At 30.9% G+C, this 24,069-nt stretch overlaps 1 protein-coding gene across 2 annotated transcripts in view; it reads left to right on the top strand.

The window, feature by feature from the left end:
* The window catches only part of LOC139502584 (myosin-IIIb-like), a 104,156-nt gene that overhangs the window by 17,052 nt on the left and 63,035 nt on the right, over positions 1-24,069 (top strand). For both annotated transcript variants that reach the window (XM_071292090.1, XM_071292088.1), the window contains exons 3-7: positions 1,234-1,400; positions 3,630-3,834; positions 4,786-4,862; positions 18,771-18,916; positions 20,885-20,950. In XM_071292090.1, the coding sequence (XP_071148191.1) occupies positions 1,234-1,400; positions 3,630-3,834; positions 4,786-4,862; positions 18,771-18,916; positions 20,885-20,950 (661 nt within the window). The remainder of the gene's footprint in view (positions 1-1,233; positions 1,401-3,629; positions 3,835-4,785; positions 4,863-18,770; positions 18,917-20,884; positions 20,951-24,069) is intronic.

Here is a 24,069-nt window from a genome sequence, read left to right as displayed (position 1 = left end):
TACTTATGCACAAATATTTCTCATTAAAGAATAATATTGAATTTTACGTATTACTGTAAGCTGAAATTAAGTTTTAATGAAGTTTCTATCGAATATTGAACTTTATCACAAGGCCCTTTAATGTCATCATTACATTATATTTAAAGAAGATGTGCAGCCATGTGGAGTTTGGATTAGAAATTTTTGTTTTGATGTCAAATCAAGCATGCCTTAGTATCAGAGTAGGGATATTTTATAGGACTCTATATATAAGATTTCGTAATTTTCAGCTCTTGTATAAATAAACATCTTTTTATTGATTTTTAAGGAGGAAATATTAAGTGCAAATATTTTAATACTGTAAATTCAGAAATTATTGCGTGCATTTATTATTGCGATTTTGTCATTTCAGACTAAAATGCGATTTTAATTATTACGATTTTGAGAAAAATCCTGTTTAATTCATATAAAACATTTCAAAGTGCGAGTTTAAATTATTGCGTTTACAACTCAGTCGCATATTTCGCAATAATAAAAACCTCGCAATAATTTCTGAATTTACAGTAGTCACTTGACATTTTATGTGATGGAACTCCTGAACTCTGATCAGCTGATTGGTAATTGTTGTATTTCCAGTGGCAAATATTACATGGTCATGCATATTCAGAGCCCCTGAATGATATTAAAATTGTAAATCTTGGATACTTTTTTTAATGGTTTTGTCATCGATACTCTGTGTTACTGTAACATTCATCTTATAGATATCTTGACTTCTTGAATTTTTAAATCTGTAGTCATCACCTACTCCCACAAAATGTGTACCCCAAATAAAGAATAATGAATACCAGTATACCAAGTAGGCATAATAAAAATGTATTAATGTTTGGTGTAAGTCAATGAGGCAGCAGCCCAACAAAGAACAAAAAAACAAAAACATCTAAAGGGCAATAATTAGAATACATATACTTTTCAAAAAAAGTCAGGTGTCTTTACAATTTGTCATCTTTCTCTTCAGGTACATTATGGCTTTCTTCACCAATAAAAACATTGCACCAATGTTTGAAATGTCAAAACAGTGATAAAAATTATCTTGGAAGATGTAGAGAAATTTATGCAGGTTACTTTAGATGACACTTACAAAGCAAAAATAAAACACAATATAAAAACCAGCTATAACAGATGCAACCAAAGATCTGTCATTAAAAATATCATATTATATTTAATATAATATTAATATCTCCTTTTTTTTTACAGGAGAGAAGGTGGCTGTCAAGGTCCTGGACTCAATTCATGAAATGATAGAAGAAATAGAACAAGAGTTTATCATCCTGAGTGAACATGGAGACCATCCAAACATGCCTAAGTTTTATGGGCTGTTCCTAAAACCTGGGATGGATAATCAGATCTGGATTGTGATGGAGGTAATATAGTAAAACCTGTATTGTAGCCCCCAATTGTTTTCTAAGCAGGCAAACTCAGAGTTTTTTGCCAGGCCTATAAGTATCATGGTAATGTGATGCTATATTTCTTGAATATGATGCTATTTGAATTAGTTTTTCACCTAGTTTGATTTATGGATGTGATGCTACATTTAGAAACAAGATAGTATTACTAATTTTCTCCTGTTTAACAGGATACTATATGAAATATCTTGGATGAACGCTGGGCGATATGTATAGTAATGCTTTATTTTCTGGTACCCATTTTGTTCCAAAACTCCCCATCACCTGAAAATGCATTCCTATAAATTTCATTTTTGTATCGAAATTATATCGTGATTAAATGTTTCAGCAAATCATGTGCACACAAAATACAGTCACATTTTTATCAAATTTCCTCATAAATTTTCCTAATCAGAATTTGATGAAATTTTCTCAGAAACTTTACCATAAAATGCCAGTGTGTCCCTTTCTATTTTGATTAATTTTATTTGGGTTGATTCATTATATCTAGCATTTGTGTAGTGTCATTGTGTAGTGTCATTGTGTAGTGTCATTGTCTAGTGTCATTGTGTAGTGTCATTGTGTAGCTGTCTTATTGAGTTATACCTCATATTTATTATTCACATTTTCTCTTCAAGAATCTTTAAGGTTAGACCAAAGACTCATTCAGGCATTAGAGTACAAAGTATCATAAATGTATATCTCTTGGTAAGGTGACATGACTGCCTGCTGACTATTACATGGAAAACTATCTGATATTAAATTCAGGCTCTGTTTAGTCCTGCATGTAAATAGTAAAGTGTCACATATTCACAATACATAAACATATTTCTAATGTAAAAATAAGAAGATGTGTGTTATAATTACCATTTACAAGATCCAGTGAGAACAAATGAAAATAAGAGGATATGGTATGATAAAACCAATGAGACAAACATTCACCTTAGACCAAATGACATAGAAGTTAACAACTACAGGTCACTGTAAGGTCTTGACAACAATGACCAAAATGTCAGCTATGCACCAATCCATCTATCTTTTATTCATATGCAAAGGAGAATTGTTCTTTTAAAATAAAAGAACAGACATATTGACTTGTATTTGCATTATGTATGAGTAAACTGTAAAGCTTTCTATCGAAATCCATATTAAATTTTAAATATGGTTAAATATACAATTTTGAAATTTATTTTTGAATAGTTAGTTGGAATGCATTAGATAATAATTAATTTTATTGCTTTAATTACTGTTTAACTCAAAGATAATTCTCTAAGATCTATGAATTTTGAATATTATGTAAATTCTAGCAACAGAAATGTATGCAAAGCCTTTAATTAAATAAATAGTCAATAAGGAGAATTAAGCCATAGTACTTTTACACTGAAAGTATATATGTGATCCTGTTTCTGAATCTTGTGCATTTTTGTTAAAATTTTCAAATAATTGTATGCTAAACCATCAGAAATTCAATGAATAGTGTGATTTTTTTCTCATTTTGTTAAATGTACAATCAATGAATTTATCCAAAGTCCATTGTTTAAATTTAGTTTAATAAATAGATATGTTACTTTTGATAAGTTGATATTAAGGATGGCTGCAACTGAAATTCAAAAAAACTGTAAACCAACAAATTGTCATTAACTATTTTTGGTGAATATAAATTGTCAAAGTTTGACTATCTCTTATATGAATACATGAACAAAGTTAGAATGTGAGAAATTTACAGAAATAAATTGCTACCAAAATAAGATAAGATGTGGCGTGATAATGCCAACGAGACAACTACACAACAGAGTCCAAATGAATGGGACAGAGAACTAGGTCTAGAAAAAGCAAAATGCCAAAAAGTATGATGCATTCCATAGAGAGAACTAGAGGGAAATTTGAAATGAAATACCTTTATTATTGCAGATTCATTATTTTTCGTTGGATACCAATTTTCGTTGGTACAGGTATACCACAAAATGTTCAACTAAGGACAAATTTTAGATCTGCTAAACTATGAAATTAAATATCCAGGAACATGTACATTTTCCTTAATCCACAAAGTTGGTACTAACAAAAATAAACGAATCCACAGTACTAGAAAGAGCAAAATGCCAAAAAGTATGATGCATTGCAATTGCCTAGGGATAAGCTAGAGGGATAAAGAAAGCACAGAAATAAAATACTTTAATTTAATCAATTAAATTTTTTAATATTTTTCAGCTCTGTGGTAAAGGATCAGTCACACACTTATCACGAGAGGTGCACCATCGTGGGGAGAAACTTGATGAGATGCTGATAGCCCATATATTACATGAAACTCTCAGTGTGCTGGCACACCTCCACTCACAGAACATCATACATCGTGATGTTAAAGGTCATAATATACTCATAAATGATAGTGGGGAAGTGAAAATCATTGACTTTGGTAAGTTTATATGTTATACATGTAGAATAATACTATAAAATTGTGATTTAAGTGCTGGAAATATGAATTATTAATTCGCCATTTCAGAATCTAATGCATTTGGGGTGATACTTTCAAAAACATACACCAAAATGCTGTGATTGGTTTGAAATGTCCTAAACAATGGAAATTGAACCAATGAGGTAACGTTATGTTCTTATTGGTGTACAAAAATGAGATTAACATAGTCCTTTAGATTCTGAAAAGGCCAATTGTGGTCAGTTTAAAGGTTATGAATATAATAATCAAATAAAATGTTGATGGAGCTGGAAATAAATTTTATTGACTGTATACATGTATAAAAATATCATAAACTGGTGAATGAGCTTGAAATAAGAATCATTGATTTTAGAAGTGTAAAAGAGTCTACAGTACACTTTGATTTCTGAGAAGAGAAAAGAATAGAAGACTGAATTAACTTCCAGATTTAGGTCCACAAATATGCAGACAATTCAATTCAGGAAGGTGACAATGCTAGGCTCTTTTTCCATTGTAAATTTATATAATTTCTCATTTTGATGCTGAGATATTTTCAGTGATCAATGTTTGATTTTTTTTCACAAATTGGGAAATCCTGAAAGCCCATTTGATGTCACTACAGCAAGTAAAAGGTCCCATTTTTACAGAGGAATTTTCTCTGGAAATTCTTTTGTTTTACAAACTTTAATAACACTTAAAGATTTACATCTTTTTTTACAGTCTTCCTTTATTCAAAAATGTTTAAGCTCAGTCTATTTTCTAAACCTATTGGTCTACTGTAGATTCAACTATTGGTGAGATAACAATTTTTGTTGATTTCATGGTTAACTTACAGCTTCGTAAAGGTGAAACAGGAACTTGAACCTTCAGCTATGATAAATGGTTGCTTTGAATTCTTTATTTACAATGTTTTCATTTTATTTTGATTTAAAGGTGTTTCAGCCATTTTGGAAAATAGTGCAGGCAGACGTAAAACATCAGTAGGCACACCATACTGGATGGCACCAGAGGTTAGTTCTGTAACTTTTATCTAAGGGACATAACTCAAAAATACTGTGTGCGGTTGACCTTTTTCATTTAAATATATTCTATGCTTTAGGAGGTTACAGGTTATTGTAATTCCTGATCATATGAATCAACTAATCACACTGTTCATTACTAATGCAAAATTTATTTGAAGGGTTATCTCCCCTATCCCATATTTATTTTTTCAGAATTTAATAATGTTGTATCTTTTGGCAAATCATGGGTATATCATTTTGCAAAATAGACTCTAGCAATTGGGGAAAATTTAGTTATATTTCCTATACCCCATACTGCCCTTTACATCTTTCTTGCCTATCCTAACATATTTTATAGACATTTTGTTATTAAGAACTGTTTCAGTCTAGAATATTTCCTTAAATGCCAACCCAAACTGATTTTTGTCGAGCCTGCAACTTTTGTTGCAGAAAGCTCGACATAGGGATAGTGATCCGGCGGCGGCGGGGGCGGCGGTGTTAGCTAACTTCTTAAAAGCTTTATATTTTAGAAGGTGGAAGACCTGGATGCTTCATACTTTGTATATATATGCCTCATGTTACGAAGTTTTCGTCAGTCACATGTCCAATGTCCTTGACCTCATTTTCATGGTTCAGTGACCACTTGAAAAAAAAGTTCAAATTTTTTGTAATGTTGAATTCTCTCTTATTATAAGTAATAGGATAACTATATTTGATATGTGCGTACCTTGCAAGGTCCTCATGTCTGTCAGACAGTTTTCACTTGACCTTGACCTCATTTCATGGATCAGTGAACAAGGTTAAGTTTTGGTGGTCAAGTCCATATCTCAGATACTTTAAGCAATAGGGCTAGTATATTCAGTGTATGGAAGGACTGTCAGGTGTACATCTCCAACTGGCAGGTGTCATCTGACCTTGACCTCATTTTCATGGTTCAGTGGTTATAGTTAAATTTTTGCGTTTTGGTCTGTTTTTCTCATACTATATGCAATAGGTCTACTATATTTGTTGTATGGAACGATTGTAAGGTGTACATGTCTATTGGGCAGATGTCATGTGACCTTGACCTCATTTTCATGGTTCAGTGGTCAAAGTTAAATTTTTGTGTTTTGGTCTGTTTTTCTCATACTATATGCAATAGGTCTACTATATTTGTTGTATTGAACGATTGTAAGGTGTACATGTCTAACGGGCAGATGTCATGTGACCTTGACCTCATTTTCATGGTTCAGTGGTCAAAGTTGTTTTTGAGTTTTGGTCTTTTTATCTAATACTATATGCCATAGGTCAACTGTATTTGGTGTATGGAAATATTTTATGATCTTTATGTAAGTCGCACAGGTTTTATTTGACCGTGACCTCATTTTCACGGTTCATTGCACAGTGTTAAGGTTTTGTGTTTTGGTCTATTTTTCTTAAACTATAAGTAATCGGTCAACTATATATGTTGTATAGAAGCATTGTTAGCTGTACATGTCTGCCTGGCATGGTTCATCTGACCTTGACCTCATTTTCAAGGTTCATTGGTCTATGTTTAGTTATCTTGGTTAATGTTAAGTTTATGTGACAATTGTTATAAAGCTTAGCTTTATACTTAGGACTATCAACATAATATCAATGATTAGTATAGAAGGCGAGACATTTCAGCGTGTGCACTCTTGTTTTCAAAACTATAACGATTTTACCTTTCTTCTTACAGTATACTCTTCTGTAAGGTGTGGGAAACAGGTATATTTGTTTGGCCCTTATATATAATGTTTCAAATGACATTAGTATAAAGCCTTAATTAGTGTATACACGGGTCCAATTTATGATTTGCTTCAATCGATAGCATTATAAAAATTCTCTGCTGCAATGATGATATTCATTTGGAAATAGAAAAAGTTCCTGGAGATGTAATCTCCAGCTTATAATTAGGTGTTCCTTAAAACTTCAGATATTGATGATGTCTTTTATTATCGAGATTTTGTGAATGACAATCACCAATGCACATTTTTAGAAAAAGCTGAATCAGCAGATGTTTTAAAGGCATCTTGTTAATGTTACCTTAATTGATAAGTTATAGCTATTAATTGAGGGGCTGGATGGGTTTTCAGTATAGAGAATAATCTAAACCAATTAAATTTCTTGAGAGATTTATTTTTCGTGACTTTCACGAGTAGCAAAATAACTTGAATATAAATCATCACGAAACATGTTTAACTTGGATCTTTTCTTATTTAACTATATCAAGTAACTTTGAAAATTGTGAAATTTAATTGCTGTAAAATGGACTTCAAAAGACTTAATAATGTATCAGCCAAATTAGTTGGTTTACAGTAATGGCCCACAAAAACAAGTAACTTTGAAAATTGTCAAATTTAATTGCTGTAAAATGGACTCGAAAAGACTTATATAACACCAAATAATGTATCAGCTAAAATAAGTTGGTTTACAGTAATGGCCCACAAAAACAACGAATAAACATATATAATGAGATATAAAAAAAATAGGTGCAAAAGTTTTAAAAAAAATTACAAAAGAATATGCACTATTTTCATAAATTAAGAAAAATGCCAATTTTTTTTTTAAAAGAATATGAAATAAAGGAACCCCATTATAGATCCTCATAATTCAACTTTTAATATAGCATTAAAGCAATAATTGTATATCCTTGATAGAGAAATAGAATACCATTCTTAATTAGTAAAATTCATAATCAATATGGTGATTTTATAAGTAATGGAATTTAACACTTAGCTTGAAATCCTAATGATGGTTTCATTTCACATGAATTACTTCTTAAAATACATACTAGTACTTCAAAATATTCAATGAAGGAGAAGTTACTGTGAGTTCATTGCAATCCAGTCATTTTAAGCAATTATGAATGAACTGTGACCGAATTTATGGTTAAAAAATACTAAGTATAAATTTTAATTCCTTTAAAATCTTTCAATCTTTTAGCAGAAGCCTTCAAGACATAACATGGAGTTGCTTTCATTCGAAGTTTATAAGTTTTAAGTTAAATCTGTATGTTGTAACTGTTGCATTCAATTGCACCCATGGTTTTCCAGAACATAAGTCACAGTACACCAAGTATGAGGAGGTACATGTCTTTGGGGAAACTGTTACATAAAATGTTAAATTTGGCTAAGTTGAATAATAATATATTACTGATTTAATTTATATATCAAGCCAGGATGATTGTACAAAAAAAACACCACAAAATATGCAGAGTTCTTGAAAATGTTGGTTCCATGGCTCTGACCACAAATTTTGAAAGAATATGCAAAATTTGGGTATTTTTGAAAGCACTAAAATGTGGTCCAGCAGATTTTCCCGAAAACTCTGAATGATGAAATGAATTTTTGAATCTATTGATTTTATATACATATATATATATATATATATACAGTTGTATATTATGCTTCCGTGTTGACGAAATTGCAAGTTCTTAGTGTAGGTCTTAATCTACAAATTCCATAAAATGCATGCATTCCTGTATTCCTTGGGATTGTCACATACTTTCTAATTTTATTTGTCTAAGAGTGAACTTTGTGTCAAGTATATCTGCTCAGGGTCTGGAAAGGGATCCTTCTTATCTGTATTCTTAAAATTTTAAGCCTTTTTTTCTATTCTCTATAAACTTTGCCTATTATTCTTTATATTTTAGCACCCCTTAGTACTTTGATATTTTTTATTGTTATTCTCTCTATATTCTTAATATTTTGGGTCCGTTTTTCAGTCATACTGGCCTATTATTATCTAATCTGTAAACAGAGTCGATTTTAAGGGAGGTTGCAGGTCCTGCCTTCCCTGTTTTGAGGGGGAAATGTGGTTGACTATATAGGGAATCACTGAACCATATGATTGGAGTGGGCCAGCCCCATCTAATAAAAATTACATAATCTGCCACTGGTAAACCCCATCTCAACCCTCAATCAAAACTGTTTTAAGTCTATCTATGTTTATATGAAATGATTGTACATTTAGGCTTCCGTGTTCAATGAATTTGTAGTTTATTATATACCCAGCAACAATTGGGTTATAAATTTTTTTGTAAACCAAGTAAAGGTAATATCGTAAATATGTCAGATGAGATATTGAGGTATTAAGGGTTTTGTACTTGACCCCTATATATTTTTGTTACGTAATTGATGTTTTTTTTAATTCAAAATCCATAAATCAGATAATACAGTAAATAGATTATGCACTAGGAAAAATTTATCCTTAAATAGTATAATTGTTTAGGAAAAGGTAACTTGATAAAAAATTGAATTGGATTGAATGTTGGATATTTGAAGATTTATCTCAAAGTAAAATTAAAAGGTAAAGTTAATTTAAGTGAATTTCACAGTTAAATGTTATGGTGGTTATTTTTGCCATTGATAATCTAAATGACAACATTTTTATACGTTTAATTTATTTCATGAAATAATATACTTGATCCACTAAATATTAATAAAATAATTTTTAACCAGATTTACCGAATGAAAAATCAGTTATTGATTTATAGGGATGTTCTGTAATAAAATGTTGGGTTTTTTTTATCATAAAGGTCAGATCGTTAATTTTTTTTTCAATTAAAGTATAATTTTCAAGATTGTTCATATGGATCATTTACAGAGAATTTGATATAACATGAAAGAAATCAGTTTGTCATTATCTGTTAACACATATATATTTATGTGAAAAGATGTTTAAAAGTTATATTGTTGAGTATTAATTTTCCATTAAAAAAAAAAAAGAAAAAAACATGATTGATTAATTGATTGTTGTTTATTTAATGTCTTTTCTAAAATAAGACAAAGTTCATTGGACGATATAAAGATATTAATTCAAATTTAGATATGTGTTGAAGACCCATTGGTGGCCTTTGGCTGTTTTTCTGCTCTTCTGTTAAGTTGTTGTTTCTTAGTGACACATTCCCCTTTTCACACTCCAAATTTTACAAAAATGCATCTAGGTTAAAAGTATTCAAGATTCAAAAGCGCTTTCCTTTAGAAATATCAAAAACATAATCCGTACATTTCCCTACAGATCTACATAAAATTGAGAATGGAAATGGGGAATGTGTCAAAGAGACAACAACCCGACCAAATAAAAAACAACAGCAGAGGGTCACCAACAGGTCTTCAATGTAGCGAAAAATTCCCTCACCCTAAGGCGTCCTTCAGCTGGCCCCTAAACAAATATATACTAGTCCAGTGATAATGAATATTTAAAGTCCAAACATTATACATTGGACAATATTTTAATCACAATAACAAACAAATATGCAAAATGCATCAAGGTTTTCTTTTTCTAAGATTCAAAAGCACTTTCCTTTAGAAATATCTAAATCATAATCCCTACATTTCCCAGTGGATCTCTATGCATGTGGCATTATATCTGAATCAGTGCACATTTCACATGTTACATAATTTTCGATGTAGGTCTTTCTCTTAAATCCTCATACAATGGTGCATACGCCCCTATCGCATATATTAACTTGGATAACGGCATACATGATTCCATTGATATACTGTACACTTAAGTTTTGTGGAGGTGTAGAAGAAAAGATTGAAAACTTCTCAAACAATTTATCAATATCATAATATATCTTGTCGCCCCTTATGTACATAACGAAAAATTTTATTGATTTTATTTTTAAATATCCTAACAGGAATAAATAATCAGTTTTCAATAAAAACATTAAAAAACCTGTCTAGAGATTAAAAACTTTTAAACCTGTATTTTTTATCTTAGAACAAATTGAAAGATTTAAATTGGATGTACTTTTTTGACAAGTAAGAAAGGAAGGATTTTAATTATCTGAGTATTTTGTATCCAAATTCATTCAATGATTTTCTTGGGTTAATTAAGGGTAAGTATATTTTTTATCTTAGGACAAATTGAAAGATTTAGGTAGATATACTTTTTGACAAGGAATAAAAGACAGATTTTGATAACTGAGTATTTTGTTTCCCATTTTTACTTATTGACAATTTTCCAATGTTGATTAAGGATAAGTCTTTAATAAACTTGTATTTTTATCTGAGGACAAATTCAAAGATTTAATTGAGATGTATTTTTTGTACGAGGAATAAAAGACAGATTTAAATTATCTGAGTATTTTGTATCAAAATTCATTGAATGATTTTCTTGGGTTGATTAAGGATAAATCTTTTAACTAATATGATTTAAATGGAAGGTGATAATTGCTATGTAGAAAAAATTGTGGGAAAATATAAGTTAGTCATCTTTATTAGTTCATTAACATATTTGTAGAATTGTAAGTTTAAAAAGGCTGTAAGTTGGTTTTTACATTTTTAATAAGAAGCATTTTATATAAACAGTAAGAATATTGTCTTTTCTAGTTCTATTGTTTGCTTTTCATAGGTATACTAATTGTTCTTTCAATATAATTATAGCAACTTTGAATTTTTGTATTAAAATTTTCAATGTTTTATGTGAGTTCTTTATATTTAATGCCGATTATTGGGTTGTGGTTAATTAATTGTTGACAAAGTAAAAGAGGCAAATAGTTGTCCTTGTTTTATTTGATCAATGAAATAAGTTTAAAAAAAGGTCTGCTTCCAAAATTTTGTATGTCACATTTGAATAACTTTTTCTTGTCCTAATATCCATGTTATATTTGCCACTGGACATTGACATTCCCACATCAATCCAGCTATCTATCATAACTACTATACTACATATTCCTGTCATTATGCAATAAGATATATTTAGTTATGACAAAAATGATGTCATAAAGAATACCAAACTTTGTTTAAAGTAAGGAAAATACCCTTAAAATATTCATAAGTTTTTGTGGTTTATTGAAAAAGAAAAATCTATTCTGTTTAGAAGGAATTGGAGTGTGAGTCTAAAATCATTACACTTTTTAATATCTCGCGATCTGCATGAAGAAGGCAGAATGAGGCTCCTCATGGGGGGGTCCTAGTTATCACATAATCACCATTTTTTTGCCAATATAATCACATAATCATTAAATATTTGCTTATCTTTAGTAATCAAATAATCATAAACTAAAAATACAGTCCTAGGTAATCAAATAATCATGAAATATTTGGCTTAATAATCAAATAATCATTAAAAAAACGGCCAAGTAATCACATAATCAAAAACCCCATGAGGGCCCTCCAGAATCGAAGAAAAACATGAATATCAAGATTGAACCTTTATACAAAATGTATGACCACCTCCCGAAGAAAATTAATAGTTAAATCGGCATTTGACATTTTAATGTGTTGATTGGAACAACATGTTGAAAGTAAAATAAGTAAGACTGACTTGTCGTCAATGGAAGATAAACTTTTCTTTACATACTCAATGAATGATTCAACATTATTGATCTTTTTTAATAATTTGTACATGTTACACATTGTTTGCAAAGAGGGGGAACAGCTGCAAGGACAAAGAAATGTATTATTGTTGTTGTTTTAAAATTGAGTTGTGTTGTTGATATATATGTTATGATAAACTTTGAAAAATTGTAAATTTCTCAGATACTATATATAAGCGATCAACAATATGTCAAAATATTTGTTATATCCAATGATTGATGCAATGATTGCATGGTGTACATGACGTCTGTCTGGTAGGGTTAAATGACCATATATGACCTTATTTTTGTGGTTCATTCAGGTCAATGTTCAATTTTCATAATAAGGTCTGTTTCTCAGATTATAAAAGCAATAGGCTAACTATATTTGGTGTTTGGTGTAAGGCATACATGTCTTTCTGGTAGAGTTTATCTGTCTTTTCTGACCTTGACCTTAAATACATGGATCATTGATAATGTTAGGTTCATGTTATACTTGTAGTGAAACCTTCATATTAAAGACTTTCAACATCAGTTTCAGCAGTGGATCCAGCCATTTTTAAAAGGGGGTTAGCAACCAAGAATAAAGTGGGGGTTCCAACCATATGTCCCCATTCAAATGCATTGATTATAACACATACACACCCCTTTGGATCCACCACTTAGTACATTCATGATCAGTAAAGCAAGAGAGACATTTCAGTTTTGTGTACTCTTGTCTATTATTGGAATGAACTTAAAATTAGTACATTACTATTAAAGCATTACTGTCATTGACTAGTTAATGACATCATGGGTATCATGATCCTGGTACAAACCATTTAGATCTAATATATAGAAAGCCCCTTTGACAAATAAAACTAGATACATAACATATGGAGTAGTAAAATTAAATGATTATTCATATATATAATAGCTCTTTAAACCTTTTGTTATTTAAATTTCAATAATGGGTAGTCGATATGCATTAACTGTAAAAAGTCATAATTTTTAAACTTTTCATGTTTGACTATTAGTTATATATTTGTATAAAGTAGGGTCATAGACATTTAAACATCACGACCTTGTACGGTCTAGGTGTTAGTCATGTAGTTAATGAAGAGTTATGAAGTCATTGCATTAGCCTTATTTTTGACCGAGGGTGCGTAAATTTGATGGGCAACACCCAGTCTCATTCAAGTTTTTAATATTTTTTGGAAACTCTTCACAGCTACTATGACCTCATTTGATGAAGAACTATTTATTTTTGAAATATTAGACCTTAAAATGAAAATAGTTTACCATGATAATCATAGTATTTAAGGTGGTAGACCTTGGTTCAGGGAGATAACTCTTTAAATCATCAGTACGTTTGTAAAAGTCAAGTTCATCAATGTATTTTAAGCATTTACCTGAAACAGATTGAAAATAATCTATGTAACCTAGAAGCTTAGAATATATTTTTAAAAATGGTTGACACATGTTCCCTATAGTATAATCCTTCTAATTTTAATGCCAAATTAGATTTTTACCGTATTTCACGGTCCATGGAACATGAAAAATGATTGAGTGGGGCATCCGTGTACTTTGGACACATTCTTGTCTTAATTTATTAATGTTTCCTGATTCAATCAAGAGAAATTCAAAGCTTGACATATTAGGAACCATTTTTACTCACGCTATTTTTCTTCTTACAAAACTTAAGAAACACATTGAAATGTTCAAAAAGCACTGTAAAAACTATTGAAATTTTCGTGTCTTTTTTTATTTTGCAATTTCATTTTAAATGTGCATATTGTACAATGTTTTAAATTTATGCATCTGTAAATTTCTGTTTACAGATTTTTTTTCAAGATTTCTTTGTGTTCTGCGGTTGCTGTCTCATTGATGTCAACCCCATATCTCCTTTCAACTCATTTCTGTTGATACCATCAATAAATAATATAAAATCAGCTCATTTGCATAATCTTATTGGAAAATCAATATATGAATGGAGAGTTTTGGAGACTTTATAGAAAGTTTGACGACTAGAGTCTAAAAGTTTATAGATGTTTAACTTTTCTTCATACATTTTGTTTCTTTTAGGGATTATGTGGACTGTTCTTTTATGACACAGGTCTTGAATGTGTAGTCTGTAAGGCTATCTGAGATGTCTGGAAAAATTTAGTGAAAATATAGGAAATTAATTCCTTGGCCTTATAGTTTTTGAAATACTTATACATGAGCTTATGTAAACTACACTATAGATAGTATTATGCAGAATGAATAACAATATCTTGTGTCAATTTTACCAGAGATAAGTGAAATATTTCCAAAGATGGAATTGATTTAATAGTACCTAATGGTCATCAGGTAATTTGCATATAAATCTATCATATCCAAGTGAAATTGTCTTAAGGAGTTTTCATTTGACTGGATTGGAAGAGTGTTTGCATAAGGAGGATATGATTAGCATATTTAAAGAGTTTGTAAGATAAGGATTTTACACTTATGGAATTTTGATGGAAAAGTTTTATAAAGGATGGAATATGATTAGCAATTAAGGTATAATGATATTTGTAATATTGACAGATTTTTATTGCGGACAAGTACTTGTTAACCTATGATATATTCACCTATAATCTTTAATGCATTTAAATAGAATAAGAATTTTGTAAAAGGGAATCTGTTTGGTTTTAAATTTTTAAGCCAACATTATTCATTTTGAATACATGTAGTAAGTTTCAATGTTATTTATAAATATATTTTAACTTTGATAATTAAATTGAGAATGGAAATGGGAAATGTGTCAAAGAGACAACAACCTGATCTACAAAAGAGCAGATAACAGCCAAAGGCCACCAATAGGTCTTCAACACAGCAAGAAAATCCCACGCAATTAGATGTGCTTCAGTTGGCCCTTTAAAACAAAAATGTGTACTAGTTCACTTTATGGGTACTTCTTTCATGTGGTTATTCCATGCTTTGTGTCAGTCCCTCAAACACAACTTTCAACATGCTAGTTTGATCAAATTAGATAATAACAACTTCTTTGTACTGGCTGCAGGCAGACAGTTTGTATATTGAAACCTTGGCACAATATTCTGAATAACAAAATACCAAATTTCTCTTGGGAAGCAACAAAACCAATTTTTCAGTTTTGGTCTTATATACTTTTAGAAACACAGCAAACACAATTTGAAACTCTTTAGTTGTCAGAAACCTTAATCCACCAAAATATAAGAAACCCTCAACCTTCATAGATATAGGAAGATGTGGTGTGAGTGCCAATGAGACAACTTTCCATCCAAATAACAATTTAAATAAAAGTAAACCATTATAGGTCAATGTACGGCCTTGAACACGGAGCCTTGGCTCACACCGAACAACAAGCTATAAAGGGCCCCAAAATTACTAGTGTAAAACCATTGAAACGGGAAAACCAACGGTCTAATCTATAAAAGAGTTTTTTTTTAAACGAGAAACGAGAAACACGTTAAATTACATAAACAAACGACAATTACTGTACATCATTTAAAAATTGTCTGGTCACCATGTTACTTTAATATATTTTGGTTTTAAATTTTAAGTTTTGTTTGGTGTACTATTGTTAGTCTGTTGGTCTTTTTATTTTTATATTAGCCATGGTGTTGTTAATATATTTTCGACTTATGAGGTTGATAATGTCCCTTTGGTGTCTTTGAAGTTAATATAACAGTTTTATGTTTAACAATTAACGTATTCAACATCACATCACTTGTCCTTTTAATAAGATGTCAGGTAACAAGGTCCACCCCCACCCACATGCGCCCTTGTTCAACACTTTTACAACCCTTTCAAATTACATAACAATGAAATTTCTAGTTAAATCAAGTGTTTGTTTCCCTATTTTTCATTGCATTACTTCAACATTGTCACTTGTAGTCATAGATATCATGATGCATTTAAACAGAAATAAAATATAACTTTTGGAATGCCATGACTTAATTTTATCCAAATTATTGAATCCTATGAAATTTCAATGTATTATATATAATTATTATGCAATAAATGTTGCATATGTTGTTTGAAGTGTACAGATGCTACCAAAATGTGTATTAATTATCTGTTTGTATGCATATTTTATAAATCTAAAGGTCCACTGTACATATATTATCAAATTGATTAATTTTATAATATACTTTTAATGATAGTTACAAAGATATTTGTCATCAAATTTAAGTTGTTATTTTGATAAAAAAATTTAAGAGAATATTTATTTTATATGATAAATGAGAATTTCAATGCAATGATAATAGAGACTGTGAGATTTTTTACAGAAGTGGATGCATAAGATGTCATTTTTAGTTACATTGATCAATAAAGGAATAATAAATGGGGTAACGAAAATTCTGTCAAATGAATATTCAAAAAGATTATTGAATTATTATAAATAAGACATTCAACGCATTTTAGTGTAGTAAGACAAATCATATGAAAACACCTGTTTCATAACAAGAATATAAAACGTAGTGCACATATTAACTGTACATTAATATGTTAAATTTGTTGTAACGTATTGAATACATGCACACATTGCAGTCGATTGAGGGGCCTATGGTGTGTTCCACAAGTTCAAAATTACCTGATTTTCGTGAATCATACCAACACTTATTTAAATGTGCATTATAAACATCCATAATGGGTCTTTGATGTGTATGCATAGGTATAAACTGTACCCATTTGCAGATATTCTTCCAAAAACATGTTAAGATGCACATACAAATCCTTGATGGGTCGTTAGTGTTTTTGCATAGATATATATATATAGTGTACTGGTTTTTAGAACTTCTACTAAAACTTAAAAATGCATATAAACATCCAGACCATCATAGACACCAGTGTTTGAGCCTCCAACAATCTTTCCTCATATGATAAAATTGAGAATGGAAATGGGGAATGTGTCAAAGAGACAACAACCCGACCAAATAAAAAACAACAGCAGAGGGTCACCAACAGGTCTTCAATGTAGCGAGAAATTCCCGCACCCGGAGTCGTCCTTCAGCTGGCCCCTAAAGAAATATATACTAGTCCAGTGATAATGAACGCCATACTAAATATCACTCATATGAGTTCTTATGTCATGTAATGAAAAAGATAATGGCTGACAGAAGAGATTTACTATTTCGAGACCCAATATTAATCAAACTGTTGCCAATAAAACCTCTTATATAAAAAGCCAGGCACAAAAAACCATAAAGTTGTAATCAAGCATATGAAATTATGAAACGTGAATATGTTTACAATCCCATAAACTCTTCACACTATATCTATAAGTTTTAATATATTCTGTTATTAATACATTTGTTTTTCTTAAACATCTTTTAAATTTCTAAATATTTTCACCGACGTCTTACAAATATTTGTACAGTTTAATCATAAGTTTGAAGTATATTCATTTTGTAATCCGATACTTGTAATGACCGTATATAAATTTTCAAAATCATGATATGTCAGAACTACACTTGAAATTTACCATAACATCTTTATATTTGTATAAATAAACCAATTTTTTAAGACATTTCAGCCATTGGCCTTCTTCAGTTCTTTATTTTTCCTCTCAACTGAGAGAAAAAATAAAGAATTGAAGAAGGCCAATGGCTGAAACGTCTTGAAAAATTGTTTTATTTATACAATTATATAAAGTATGTTCCCTATTGGAATTTTGAAAAAAAGGATCTATATATTTGTTATAATGTGTTATATTTTGTCCAAAACCAAGTGTAATTTTATAAACATATGCCTAAATACAGGATTCCTTTTATTAGTGAAAAATTTTCTGTAAAATTATAGTACTGTCTGTTTTACTTAACTAATGTTTTCACTCTAAATATTAAGTTTGTGGTGGTTCTAAATCATACACCTTCCTGTGTCAATTTTCGGCCCTCCCTTGACACCATCTGCGAGTATGGTCTTGAGGAAAAGATGATAGTCCGTCGGAAGGAGACGATAAATGGCTGACCCGTGTTAAGAGAGAGCCATATCTCTTGCACGTTAAAGATACCCTTGTAGATTTCGAAAAAGAGCAGGCTCCTGCTGCTACAAGACAGCACTTGCACACGCAAAGTGGAAAGGGATTAATTTAAGTTGCAAAATCACTATAAATAAATATGTTTAAACTAATGTATAACACTGTCAGAGAGAGATGACATTCATTTCCTCAAAATTTGTTTTTGTTTTTATTTCAATGACTTGCACTGAAAGCATGGATACAGTTGATTAGATAACTATAGATGATGTCTAAAAGCTTGCTGAATGAAGATGTTTTTTGAAGATTGGCCTATTTTAATAACTCTTATGATGAGTTAGCAAAATATACTGAAATAAACTCATCATATATACCAGGATTAAAATCGTGTACGGCAAATACTAACTTTGTCTACACTCATCAGTGATGCTAAAATAAAAAAATAAATAAAAAGGCCAAATAAAGAAAGAACTTGAAGAGTATTGAGGACTCCAAATTTCAAAAAGTTTTGCCAAATCTGCTATGTTAATCTATTTCAGGGGTAGGAAAGCCTTAGTATTTAAAAAAAAAATCAAGTTTTGTCAACAGTCAATTTATAATTTTGACCATATTAATGGTGATTCAAAATTCTTTTTAATTTCAGGTGATAGCATGTGAAAGACAGCTAGAATATAACTATGACAATAGATGCGATATTTGGTCCCTTGGTATTACCGCCATAGAGTTAGCGGAGAGTGAACCGCCATTATCAGATTTACATCCTATGAGAGCATTGTTTAAAATTCCAAGGTAAAATTTCTACAGAAACTACAGGACAGAGCATGTGCATTTTGTCCTCTCCACCTGTCCAGTGGCTACAGGACAGTTCATGTGCATTGTGTCCTCTCCACCTGTCCAGTGGCTACAGGACAGCTCATGTGCATTTTGTCCTCTCCACCTGTCCAGTGGTAGTTGGCACATATAGTGGAGTTTAAATTTCTTTTAGGAGCCAAACTCATTCATGTCATATAAAAAAGAAGATATGGTATACTTGCCAATGAGACAATATGTTGTCTTAATTTCTTCTATCATAATAATTGAACCTAACATATTTATTTTATAAAATTAAATATATGGTTAGATGGAAAGCAGTGGTCATTTGCTAAACTAGTATGAAAAATATTTTAGGGGCCAACTGAAGCCATCCTCTGGGTGCAGAATTTTCTCACTTGGTTGAAGACCCATTGGTGGCCTTGGTCTGTGTTATGCTCTTTGTTCAACTTGTTTTCATTTCTATACATTCCTGAGTTTCCATTCTCTTTTCAATGTCCTGTATGGTGTACAGGCTTATAATAAATGATTCAGACAAGCTGAAAGGTATTCATTTTCCTAAATCACCTGACATTCTGTCTTAATCAATCACCATAACCCGAATACAATATTTTCTCCAGCATTCCCTTTTTTCCTGTGAGAATAAGTGCAATCCTCTGTACCCTCATTTAATATCCGATTTGATGAGATTTAATGGATTTTTCTGTAATTTAAACCATTATTTGATGACTATTGATTACATAATCTTATTTACTTTTATTATTTTTATTTACAATAGGGCACGGCTTTTCACTGTTTATATACACTAAATCTTCATCAGAATTAATATTTTATGACTGCTTCTTATACAAACAGTAGGTCAATTTAACCAGAGTTTTGCCGATATATAGAATTTATAAATGATTCATGTAAGTACATTATGTACCTGCTAGTGGGTAACTGTAAGAGATTTTCTGTATTGAAATTTTTTTTTTTATGCCCCACTTAGGGGCAGTCTGTTTTTTGGTCTGTACTAAATTATATACAGTGCTTCCCTTTGTTCGTCCATTCATTTGTTTATGCGTCTATCCTGCTTCATGTTAGAGTTAAAGGTCAAGGTAGTTTTTGATGAAGTTGAAGTCTAATCAACTTGAAACCAAGGAATACATGTCCCCTATGATATGATCTTCTAATTTTCATTTTCAACACCATTTCATGGTCCACTTAACATAGAAATGGATAGTTCAAGTGGGGCATTCATGTACTATGGACACATTCATGTTTCTAAAAGAGAGGCAAAAGTTAACAAAGGGATAAACAAACTCATTAGTTGAAAACAAACTGAAAGTACCATAGCTAAAAATAGAAAACATTGAAGGACCCCAAAAACAAAAGGGACACACAACACAACATAAAGAACTATTAAGACTTGGCAAAATGAACCCCCACAAAAAACAGGGTGATATCAGGTCGCTTTGGAAGGTTAAGCAGATATTGCTTCACATGTGGCACCCACTGTATTGCTCAAGTAAAATAAGCATTGGATTCTGTGTTTAACATATGTACAAATGTACATACATGTATGCCTACATCTGGTTAGGTTTTCTGTTTAGCTTCTCATGTAATGAACTGCCAAGGTGGTCTTGTGAAAGTATGCTCTTCTGTGGTGAGAGAAGTTTTGGAATAAAAAATCTAAGCATACTACATTAAAGAGTTATAAACTGGTGGGCTCAGTCTTATAACTGTCAAAATTATGTCATTCAGACTTGTGAACAAAACCCCAAAAAAAAAGTTGAATGCATTGTGGTCATGTATTGATTTTATGTTATTTGGAGTCGCATTAATAGTATTAAATAAAAAAGATGCTGAGTCCACTCTGTTTACCTTAGGAACAACAAAATTAAGATGGTGTGATCCAGAGTTAATATCTGTGTTGTTCTTTGAATTTATAAATATTTTTTTTTACAGAAACTCATCACCAGGTCTACAACTACCAGAGAAGTGGTCACAGAACTTCAAAGACTTTATTCACCAGTGAGTACAGTACAAAAACATTCTGACATGGTTCCTAAGACTGAAAAATTGCTTTGAATTTTCTTTTAGTTGTTTTAGGATCAAAGTGTTTTTATAATATGTGAAACTTATTTGGCTTTTTTTTAGCTCACCTGGCCCGTAGGGCCAAGTGAGCTTTTCCTATCACTTGGCATCGGCGTCCGTCGTCGTCGTCGTCCGGCGTCGTTAACTTTTACAAAAATCTTCTCCTCTGAAACTACTGGGCCAAATTAAACCAAACTTGGCCACAATCATCATTGGGGTATCTAGTTTAAAAAATGTGTGGCGTGACCCGGCCAACCAACCAAGATGGCCGCCATGGCTAAAAATAGAACATAGGGGTAAAATGCAGTTTTTGGCTTATAACTCAAAAACCAAAGCATTTAGAGCAAATCTGACAAGGGGTAAAATTGTTTATCAGGTCAAGATCTATCTGCCCTCAAATTTTCAGATGAATCCGACAACCCGTTATTGGGTTTGCTGCCCCTGAACTGGTAATTTTAGGGAATTTTTGCTGTTTTTGGCTATTACCTTGAATATTATTATAGATAGAGATAAACTGTAAACAGCAATAATGTTCAGCAAAGTAAGATTTACAAATAAGTCAACATGACCAAAATGGTCAGTTGACCCCTTTAGGAGTTATTGACCTTTATAGTCAATTTTTAACCATTTTTCGTAAATCTTAGTAATCTTTTACAAAAATCTTCTCCTCTGAAACAACTGGGCCAAATTAATCCAAACTTGGCCACAATCATCTTTGGGATATCTAGTTTAAAAAATGTGTGGCGTGACCCGGCCAACCAACCAAGATGGCCGCCATGGCTAAAAATAGAACATAGGGGTAAAATGCAGTTTTTGGCTTATAACTCAAAAACCAAAGCATTTAGAGCAAATCTGACATGAGGTAGAATTGTTAACACTTTCCTTACTGAATTGTTTTTTTCCGCGACGTTGTGTGACCTGATCAAATTTCCGCGCGCAGTTTGCCTGGCCTGAATTAATTTGACGTGTGAATGGGGAAAAAAATGACGTTTTAGAAAAAACGTGTGTATCTTTGTTGTTTCTCATCAAATCGGTTTCAAACTCGATATTGTTACACTTAAGTATCAAAGGAGTGTTGCAATATAAATAAATTTACATGACAATACCTACTTTTGATTTTGTTTAACCTTTTGTGGAAAGAAAATGACGTTTGATTTGCAAAATCTATTTTTTTTTTGTGACCGGTTTACATTTTTGCCTCCCATCTTCTAAATTAACAATTTAAATGGTAATTAACAATTTCGAGTGTTCCTTTATCGAAGTTTTATAGAAAAAAATAACTCCAGAGTCAAAATTCTAGCTTATTAGTCAGAATAAATACGAATGAAAATGGTTTGTCAAATTCCGCGGCGGCCATTTTTTTACCTGTACAATGCAATCACCAGATAGGAAGTTGTGTCCCTGGATAAGTTGGAGTTGTCTTTCTTAGTCCGATGTTTTCTTTGAATTTTTGTATGAATATAGATATAAATTGACTATTGGGATCTTTTGTGGAATTTTTGATATTTTAATGGAGATATCTAATGATATTTTAATCTGGTAAAATCAAAACTTTTGAGATTAATATGTGCTTTTTTTTTTAATGTGCCAATATTTTTTTCTGTTTTTTTTTTGTATCAAACCACTGACTGCATGGAAATATTAATTAAATGTAAGATGACCTGACACACTAATCCATGTACATTTAACACTCACTTTAATAATGTGTTGATAAATTAAGTGAGACATAATTAAATGTTGAAAGACAATCATGAACTTTTAAAAATAAAATTACTTTGAAAAAGTCTATGATTTATTTTTAAAATTATTTATTATAAGTGTCCTGACTGCATGGGATGCTAGAATTTTCACTGTCTTTGGTTTTGTATTGTTCAATGATGAAGATAATTTAATGTTCCTTATTAAAAAAAAATGACAAAAATTATTAAATGAAAATGTCAACTGTAACAACAAATATAAATTATGAATATCCTTTCAACAACTTATCTGTGAAAACCTTTTCAACAAATTATGTATATAAATGTAATATCCTTTCAACTTAAAAATTGTAACAAAATAACTGTTAAAGTTTAATTTTTGACTGAGTGGGAGACATTGAAGCAATGGGGTAGGCAAAGGGGTTTTCTACATTCAACACAACCATATTTTGAAACCTTTTTTCCTGTGTACCTTTAATATTTACCCTAGCCCAGCATATGTGACACCTTATCTTGTTTCCCAAAGTCTACTGGCAAACAGAGTTAACCTACATGTGTTTGATCTGTCTTGACGTGGTAGATTTCACAATATGACATACACTGTGTCTGACGCTACCAAAACCCAAAGTTTGATGGCCCATTTCTTTGTTTTAGGAGGCATGAATTGCTAGAATGCATCCCTCACTTTGTAAGGTATCATGAATGGTCACCTATCGTTTGGGGACATGTTGGTCCCTCATTTTTGTCTGTTAAGGGGGTCTTTTATTTCTGAGTTTGTAAGATACATCATTATTAGCCTCCCATCTTTGCTCACCTCGCTGGTGCGTATCAGTGAAGTGAAGATACCTTATTATCTGCATAATTACGTCCATTTCTTTGAAAAATTAAGAGACCATGACTTATATTTTTAATAACTTTAAACATGATAAAACCTTCAAGTGTTGGCATTAATAAATTTCAGGATAAAAACAATCTATGTACATTGTCAGAAAATATAACATTTTTGTCCTAAATTCTAAAGCTCATACAATTATATTTTATTTTCCGTCAATGTACATATATATTGAATATGAGAATTATTGCCTGTTAATATAAAAATATTTTTTACTTTAATATATGTGTGTGGCTCTGATCTGGCTGCGGTTTAACATCTTAGATTTGAGATGATTATATTCACATTTATATATGATTCATAAAAACATTACCGGTTTCATGTTAATTATCAAATCATTGCAATATTACTTTGCTCTTCATGGGCCCTTTAATTAGAATAAAAATATCTTATCTCTGTAATCAAAATATCCTATCTTTGGAATAAAAATGTCTTATCTTATCTAATTATAACTATCAATTATTTGG

Source organism: Mytilus edulis, chromosome 14 (assembly GCF_963676685.1).
Source record: "Mytilus edulis chromosome 14, xbMytEdul2.2, whole genome shotgun sequence".
Lineage (NCBI taxonomy): Eukaryota > Metazoa > Mollusca > Bivalvia > Mytilida > Mytilidae > Mytilus > Mytilus edulis.
This window is presented reverse-complemented; position numbering and strand designations above follow the sequence as displayed.